This window comes from Triticum dicoccoides, chromosome 3B, assembly GCF_002162155.2.
Source record: "Triticum dicoccoides isolate Atlit2015 ecotype Zavitan chromosome 3B, WEW_v2.0, whole genome shotgun sequence".
NCBI lineage: Eukaryota > Viridiplantae > Streptophyta > Magnoliopsida > Poales > Poaceae > Triticum > Triticum dicoccoides.
Genome location: NC_041385.1, coordinates 717,382,792 through 717,391,731, shown reverse-complemented (window position 1 = coordinate 717,391,731; position 8,940 = coordinate 717,382,792). Strand labels below are relative to the sequence as shown.

Sequence of the window (8,940 nt, the reverse complement as noted above, 5' to 3'; positions counted from 1 at the left end):
GGAAATTGGTGCGGCTGGTTTATTAGTTATGCCAGCGACTCAAGGGGGCTTTTAGCCATATCGATTGAAATAGTTTGTTGATGTGATTGTTTTTTTTTCAGTGGCCCAAGAGGTCTTTTGGTTTAGCAAGCATCCGCTTTTGCATCCACGTCTGCACCATATTCACTTCGTATTTTTCATGGTAGTATTTTTTTCATATTTGTTTAGGGGATTCTGTATTCGGTTTCACTTCGCAAAAAACGAAGACAAATGCGACGGCACTCAATTTCATCAGTTTTTCCATCCCTACTTCACTACCAAAATATATCTATTGAAAATTCAGCATGCCCAGTTCTTTTGTCTAAGTACCATGAGCATGGGTTGATTCCCTAAACTTAACTCCTATTTTGTTCTCTTTCGCTAGTTCTCATCTCCGTATGCATTAAAAGAATATCATTTCAACTATATTGAAAAAATGGAAAAAAAATTGGCCCCTTTTGTCGATCAACTTGTGTGCATCACACATGCTCGCGGGGAGGGGGGTCGTGTGGTGGTGGCTTCGGCCTCTTGCTCAGTGCTGGTGGCGGCAGGAGGCCCAGAAAGTGGAGGTAGTGGCGATGTGACTGGGAATAGATGGCGTCAGGTAGCTGATGTCGATGTGGCATTCAATCTTTGTGTGGCAGTTTCTCTTAGAGTATTTCTAAGGAATTTGCTAAATAGTGATTCAATATTCACACAAGTGACATCCACAAATGTACATTCAGTTTTGCAGGCAAAAGCTCGGGGTTTACTTCTTGCAGCAAAGTTGTCAAGGCTTTGAACTAGAATATAGTCGCCTTCTCTAATTGCAGGAGATTGGTGAAAGCCGCTGAAGCCAAGAATTTACTTGAGCACCCAGGGCATTGGATGATCAGGCCTGCTCTAGCAAATTTCTTTAACCTCACTTCTAGTCTCCGTCCATGCAAGATCAAGCACATTGCTTAGCTTAAGAATCTTATGGTTGGACATGGAGTATCTGCTCCCGAGCTCAAATGCTCCCTGAGAATAGTAAAATAGAAAGAAAAAAAAAACATCTGTTTTTTTGTGGTAGCCTTTGATAGATGTTTTCTGTGCTTGCAAAAATTTATCATGAAGGGACATTCCTGCAATTCGTGGTAAAATAAACAAAATCGATGCTCAATATTTTTTTTAAAAGCATTTTGGAATGCTGATTTCTTCGCCATGACTTTCAAAGTATCATTTGGTGATGAAACTTTGCAAGCACACAAAATAATTTGTCAAAGTTTCTCACCAAAAAAAAAATCAGAAATTTTTAAATTTCTTCCATTTTTTCTCGTTTTTACTGTTCATCCCGAGCTCATTTGAGCTCGAGATTAGAAGAGGACTTTCCACTCATACTCTAGCAAAATAAGCTTTCTTGTGTAGAGCATCCTTTAGTTGCACTTTCTTATGTGGCAAAGCCTCTAGATGTAATTCCAAAATGGTTTTATAAGCCATCTCTTTTACTATGGGGAAACTAGTTTCTGAACATTGTCTTTTTTTGCGGGAAAACTTTCAATCTGTTCATCCTCAATCACGATGGTACAACGAATACCAGAAATGTAAAATTCACATCCACATCCGTAGACCACTTAGCGACGACTACAAGCACTGTAACGAGCTCGTCATCGCCCCTCCCTCACTGGAGCCGCGCAAAACTTGTTGTAGTAGACAGTCGGAAAATCGTCGTGCTAACGCCCTATAGGACCAGCGCACCAGAATAGCAACCGCTGCCGTTAAAGAGAAGCTTAGATCAAAATGATCCCACCTGTAAACACATGAGCACACACGAATAAAGACCGGATCCACGTGGATCCACCGGAAACAAACGCCGACCGATTCTCGCAATATCCGCTGAAGACAAATCTCCACACGCCCTCCGATGATACTAGAAGCACCGCCGAGACGAGGGTCGGGCGAGGAAAACCTTATTCCATCTTCAGAGAGCCGCTGCCGCCTCGTATATCTGAGTAGGACACAAACCCTAAGAAAACTCAGGAAAGCATCCCAAAACAAAGCCCACCCGCCGGCAAGATCCAGAATCCATCAAGCCTCCATGGCCCAAAGGCCACCGGAGACGAGGTGGACCCGCGCCGACATCGGCGGGAGGCAGAAGAAACCCTAGCGGCGGCTGGGTACGAGAGCCCCATCCCTTCCGGCTGGGTACAGTTTCTGTACACCGTTTAGGTTGCTAAATAAGCCCTCTTTGAGGGCTCTCTGTGTGCCAAAAGAAAATGTAGCTGATGTAATAATAATTGATGAGTACCGAATGCGATTCCATAACAATGCACGGTAGCGTATGCGACTGTGCATCACACACGTACGGTACAGCCGGCGACAAAAGAAAGGACTGATTCACAAGAGGATACATGTACGATTTGCACGACTAGCTCGATTAGCACATGCACGAACGTACGAAAAGAAAGCTCAATCTAAATCGAGAACCGCGAACTACAGTGTGGCCGATCGATCGATCATCCATCGCACTCACGCACGCCGTTATTTGCTTATAATGAAAAAAAAACAGAAGGAATGCGCGCGTCTGTGGATGGATCACCAGCCGGTCCGACGGACCTAGCACCGGCTGGGCACGTTGCCGATGCCGCACTTGGAGGGGATCTGCATGGCGCGGCGGGCGTCGATGTTGCCCGCGGACGCGAGCAGGCCCTTCTTCTGGCACACGCACCGGAGGTTGGCTCCCCTCAGCGCGGCGCAGCACTGCCCGCTCGGCGTAGCCTCCCGGCTGCCTCTCGCGCAGTACGACCTGCACGCGCCGATCATGCGGTACACGTCCACATTGCACATCATCAGCGGGCCGGGCGCCGCGCCCGCGCCCGACACGGCCGCCATGGCCAGCAGCAGCGCCACGGCCACCGCGCTCGCCATCGTCACCTTTGTCCCGGCCATCGATGGATCGAGCTTGAGCTTGGTTGGCACTAGCTAGGCTGGCTTTGGCTGGGTAGGTGTGCTGTGATCTGACCAGCGTGGCCGATGCCTTATATAGCGTGGAGATAGGGCCGCCCGTGACGCGGGCATGTGCTCCATGCGCGCGCCGCCTAGCTTGTTGTCTCCTTTGGCACGCAGTAGCGGTCACGGGCAAGATCGAATATGCCTCCTCGGCGCCACGGCCACCGCGCCCGCCAAAGCCACATTGTATTGTTCGCCGGCCATCGATCGAAGCACATGCACGTGCGTAGCTAGAGATGCTGCGGGTTTCCTTGTGAGCTCCTGCTTACAGGTGCGTGCATGCATGCATGCATGCGTGCACATGCTCTCCTAGCTGGCTGTAACAATAATCCAAGCCGAGATGGAGTCCAGCGCTGAGACACTTTCACAGTGTACCTATCAGCTGCAGGCTTGTCACTCCCAGTGTTGTGTACAGTACACATCTATATTGAGGTCTGACCAACGGACCGACCACGGCCAGGGCAAGGAACATCCCGTGACTGACAGGCATGACTTGCACTATTCTTCTCGGTTTATGCCACTTGTTCCAGAAATCACTGTGTGTGTAGGTCTGTACGTGCACCTTTTACTTTGGGCATACAAAAGACGACCGCTATCCTCTGTTTGATTTGCCACTACCGAAATGAATCACACGGCCGACTAGTAAAGCGAACTGAGCCGCGGATCAATGTGCAAACACAAGCAAGTATAGCCCACCATGTGCAGTAAACCCGGTCAAATGCCCTCGTACTGTTTGGATTTGTGCAACTATTGAGTTCATCTTGGAGTATAGTGTCGTGGTACCTACAGCTACATCTTTTGTTCAAACTTGAAAGTTGAGAAAGTGGAAAGAGCAAAACAAGGGCAAGAGGGCAAAGCCATGGTCCCAAATGCTCCAGTGTCCATGTACTGCTATGTGTTCAACCATGGGCATACCTACGATTATATAAAAAAACTAGTGGAATTGACTATACTTTATTTAGCAGGATAAGGGCAAGGCCAATGCTACACGGTGGACAGCTGCCCTAGTATCCACGTAGGTTCGGGTGGTCCGGAAAGGTTAAAAATGTTGTGCGCAGAATAAAGTGGGTGCTTGCAGAGGAGGCCGCCTCCTACTGACAAAAGCTTGCTTCGATGGTGGGAGCTGTGTGTGCACAAGGCTGCATGCCATGTCGTATTGAAGGAAAGTGAGAGAGAGAATGGAGAAGTAAAGAAAGAAAAGAGGATAGATGGGCCCTCAAAGGAGTCTGCAGCATTTCCTAAGAGTGATTTCATACGGTGGTTTCAGTTTACGAACCTACGTGGATGGGCTGGAGCAGCACCAAAGTGTTGCCTCCATTGTACATGCCCTAAGAACCAGAAGGAGCTGCACGGAGCAGCATGAAAAGCAGATCTGAGCATTGTCGCTTTGAGACAACTACTCCGCTGTCCCTCTACCTAAGGCAAACACATCGAAAGCCTAACGCGCACACAGGCTGTGCTAGCTTTCAAGCAAAAGGAGGATAAAAACCTGGAAAAGCTAAAGGGGGGAAACAGAAAAGAAGGTCGCTATGCGGGCCGCGGTTTATAGAAATCGGCGGGTTTCTGACGCCTACGTCTTTGTCAATGTTGTTGATTCCAAAAGATTCTTAGATGGCCCAACAAGGAAAAGCCCATGGAGGTAACCGCAGATTCAATAAAGCTCAGATTCGCGAGATTCAATAAAACAACAACCCGAGTACCTCGTTTCTCAAAAAAAAAAAACGAGTACCTCAAAACTACCTTTTTTAATTACTAGCACAAATGCCCGTGCGTTGCAACGGGAGTAAAAATACCTCACCCACCTGTTTTAGTCGCTAAAAATTTGCACGATCATGTTAATCATGTTCAGACTCATCTTGATCGAGATCAACATGTTGTAGTCTAGTTCAAATTATTCAACCTGGCATTACTTTGAAATAATCAAAATTGACTTTCCATCACAACAATCTGCAACAACAACCAATAAACAATAAGCTTTGACAACAAACAATTACAACACAAATACATTAGTTAGTAATTTCTATCCAATCTCTCTAACTGTCTCTTCCCTTTGTACAATATAATGGCATCATCACACAAATAATGGCAACATCAGTACAAAGGAAAACAAACAAAATTGCTCCAAATCTCAATTCCAATCTATGTATTGACATGTACAAAGTTTCCCCAAGCAGAGCGTAGGTGCCAAAGAAGAACGAGAAGAAGCCAAAAAAAAGCAAAAGGAACACAGCAGAGCATAGAACACCACACAGCAGCAGTAAATGATCTCGGTCTGAAAAAAGTGTGAGAAAGGAACTATTTACCTGATACAAAAAAGATAATTCCCTATTGCATTAAAAGAAGCTATTGTGGCAATACAGGAGTTTATGGTAACCTCATATAATCATGTGAAAATCTCAAAGCATCTTTGCTTGATATACTCTTCAGGTGATTTGCCAAAATTGGGTGCGCCATTATGCTTGGCAAACTCAACAATCCGCTTTCTATAGTTCATTACCTACTACAGTGTTTGGCAAACTGAAAGTAATGTGTAGTTGAGGGCACAAGTGTACGTCAAAGGGGATCATAAGCCAAAGTATGTTTAATAAATCACCACAGAAAAGCAGTAACCTGAGTGTGCAAACAGAATTGTTGGCGATTGGAATGGGCTTCGATGAAGAACATTTCTGATCGGCAATTTTAGATCACCAGGCAACCTGCCCTTTTTAGGGAAAAGTGGCCACGAGAAATCACATATTACTTATAGCTTCCTCCAGGCCCCTGACATAAATACAACACCAAAAGCAGTGATAAATGTTTCCCCCTTGAAGCAGTAAGGACAACTTACCATATCTATAAACTTTCTTCTCTTAAGCTCATCTCCAACATAAATTCTCTGAAAACAAATACACCAAAGATGGATTTTTACCTTTTTTGGAACTTTAGCAGTCCAAATCTTCAGCCAACCATTGTGTACTTCTACAGAAGAAGACGTTCCACCTTTTTTTATCCATGTTAATAATGAGCTTCTTGCCTTTTCAGCTTGAACACGGAAGGCCTTGTATGCTTGTAGCAGCTTGGCAGTGATGCGGCTCGGGTGCGGACGCGGAAGGCCTCGACGCCACGTTTGGGCATCATGCACACCTCCTAGCGCTCGTCCTCGTCGAGCCCCACCAGCGGCTCCATGGCGTAGATTGTATGATCTACTATTGTGTCTTTTCGCATGACCAATTCAGTGTACAGCGCTCCTATAGATCGGGGTCTCTGGCGGCCTAGATCAGACATGATGAGGATGATGGACGCAACCCTGCTTGGTGCTACCGTAAATTCTGTTGGGAAAATGCAATGCATCCCACTTCAGATGGTAGATCGCGAGCAGAAGCTGCTGGTAGTGCAACGCAACAGCTACAGACAACTAAAAAGCTTCAATGGAGTGTAGATGCTCTTAAGGTGAAGGATGATGTGATTGGCAGATTGCAAGCACATGCTATTGCTGCCGAAAAGAAGCCATAGAAAGCTCTAAATTAAGCTTAAGAATAATGAAATTGGCCAATTGGCCAAAAATAACCTACTGTGAAATGGTAAGCTTAAGTGGACTGTATATGGTCTTAAGCTTTCAGAAATCCAAAGACTTAAAGATGCGCAATATGAAACTAATCAGAAGCCCAGGCGACCAAGCGTGTCTCTTTGACAGTTAATGTACGTATCACGTTTGCAATTTTATGCTTGGGTTCACACTGAACCTTTTTTCCTTTGTTTATTTGTTTATCAATGGACAATGCAGCCTCCAGTTTAGTAAGTAAATCTTAATCCAAATTTACTGCTTGGATCAATTATCTAGAAAAACACTAAAACTACTTGCGAATTCAATGCATCTCTATCAAGATACAAATTAATAGATGTAAAACTGAATAAAATACACTGAATAACAGATGACACAGGTACACAGCACAAACAGAACCAAGGGTAACTGTTTTTCTTTTTTTTGACAATTAAGGGTAACTCGTTGTGAAGAAAATAGACAATCAAATCCTCTTGACTACAGCACAACAAATTCACTTCAATTTGTCACTCCTCATCCTAGTTCAATTCACACCACATGGGGCAGGCCAAGGGCATGGTCATAAAATCACTCCGACTTCCTGCAACTACTAAGCGTCGTTACTGCTATCGGCACCATGTGTGACAAAGGCACCGATAATTGTCAGATCAAGCCACACAAGATAAACTTCATACTAATATTAGATGACCTTATTGCTGACAGACCAAGAAGAGAAACTTCTTCCTGTCAACGCAACACAAAACAAACAGAAGCAGCAGTGCCAGCAAACCATGCGATTTACTTCTCTGTAAATAAAGACCAAGCATACATGTATTACTTCTAATTTTATCGGGCTAGCAGCAGAGGTAATTAGGGAGCAAGCTAATTATTACCGTATCTTGAAATCAAGGCCGGATGAGGACCACGACAGCAGCTGTTCCACATCCATTGTTCCCGCGCTGGCTGTCTCCTCCACCGGCGCCGCACGTGAGACGTAACTCCGATGCTTCCGCAAGCAGGGGCAGCCTACCTTCTCTCACCCCGCCGGTGTGAGCGGGTGCCCTCTACGAGGAACTCTGGATTGGAGAGGATCTCCAGGTCCGGGAGAGATGAGACCTCGGGGGTGAGGAGAGCCGGCGTGATCCGGACTTCCAGGGAGGCGGAGACATGCGGGGAGCTGGCAACCGAGACTCTGGCGGCGGCGGCGGCGGCGGCGGCGTGGGATGACCGCTGCGAGGGGATTTCTAGAGACGAGAGAGACGAGAGAGAAAGGTAGGAAGTACGGAAAATAAAACGAATCGTTTTTCCAATGCCAGGGGGTAACACATGAGGATCCATAAAGAAATATAAGGGCGTGTAGACCAATCTGATCTAAACACTCTTATATATTTTTTGAGGGAGTATTAGAGTAACAAACAATTGATTATTGTACAATTGTATGCACGTGACAGAAATAATTGTACTAATACTGGTTCAAGAATTACAAGGGAAATACATAAGTATTGGTGTTTTGTTGTATTTGATTGTGTTATATATTTATGTGACCATGAACATTTGAATTAATAATAGGGTGTGTCTCGCTCTCATCTAGATGAGGCATAATGTCTCATCTAACTCCTACACCGTTAAATTTTACACGGAGATTCGTGAGGATTTTTTTTTGTTTGGTAAATCGAATAATGTAGGAGTCAGGTGAGAAAATTCTCACCTAGATGAGAACAAGCAAATCCGTTAATTAATATGCATGGTTGCATGTTAAGATAGTTCCTCCCATGCATAATTGCATGCCGAGTGAACCTTTTTTTCATATATAGTTATAGTTACTACATGTTAAGGGCATGTTCTGAAACTCTCTGACTTCCAACTCCAGAAACTATGCCAGGGAAGACGAAGATAATACGGAGCACATTCTCATCCAGTGTGTCTATGCCAGGGAAGTGTGGCACTACATGTTCGAGGAGCTGAGCTTGAGGGGCTCCATCCCTACTCACGCAAACACCTTACTTGATTGGTGGTCGACCACGAGAGCTAACTTCAGAAAAGGCCAAAAGCGCGGTTTCGATACGGTGATCATTGTGACCATGTGGGCTCTTTGGAAGCAGCGCAACGCCAGAGTCTTTCATCGGTTCGACCAACAGAAGACCGCGTCGGAATTGGCGCGCGCCATCGTCATAGAGCTCAAGGATTGGAGACTAGCTGGTTTAGGAGGAGGAGGTTTTGGATCGTTCTGTGAGAGTGTAGGCATAGGCTAGTTCGATGGGTGTGCTAGGGTGTGCGTTCCGCTTTGAAAGCCTTGCTTCCTTTCTTGTATTGTGACTCTTGCTTTCTCCTTCTATATAATTAAGGTACGCTTTTGACGTACTCTAAAAAAAAACTCCAAAAACTCCATGCACAGAGTTGACCAGAACGCCTCAGCTCCGTGGAGTTGAACTTCA

At 45.5% G+C, this 8,940-nt stretch overlaps 1 protein-coding gene and 1 long non-coding RNA gene across 2 annotated transcripts; both read right to left on the bottom strand.

Annotated features, from left to right (window-relative positions):
• Positions 1 to 2,262: 2,262 nt before the first annotated feature.
• Positions 2,263 to 2,976, bottom strand: LOC119278074 (non-specific lipid-transfer protein 3-like). The gene has a single exon (XM_037559428.1). It carries the CDS (start codon positions 2,923 to 2,925, stop codon positions 2,593 to 2,595), a length of 333 nt encoding a protein of 110 aa, XP_037415325.1. The 5' UTR covers positions 2,926 to 2,976; the 3' UTR covers positions 2,263 to 2,592.
• Positions 2,977 to 4,744: 1,768 nt separating this feature from the next.
• Positions 4,745 to 7,802, bottom strand: LOC119278073. Its single transcript, XR_005137502.1, has 3 exons — positions 7,399 to 7,802; positions 5,894 to 6,293; positions 4,745 to 5,745 (listed from the first exon to the last, which is right to left on the bottom strand). It is a non-coding gene; the product is annotated as an uncharacterized LOC119278073 (long non-coding RNA).
• Positions 7,803 to 8,940: the final 1,138 nt, after the last annotated feature.

Bases quoted from the DNA above. Each gene is read 5' to 3' on its own strand.
- LOC119278074 (XM_037559428.1), bottom strand. From the start codon at position 2,925: ATGGCCGGGACAAAGGTGACGATGGCGAGCGCGGTGGCCGTGGCGCTG.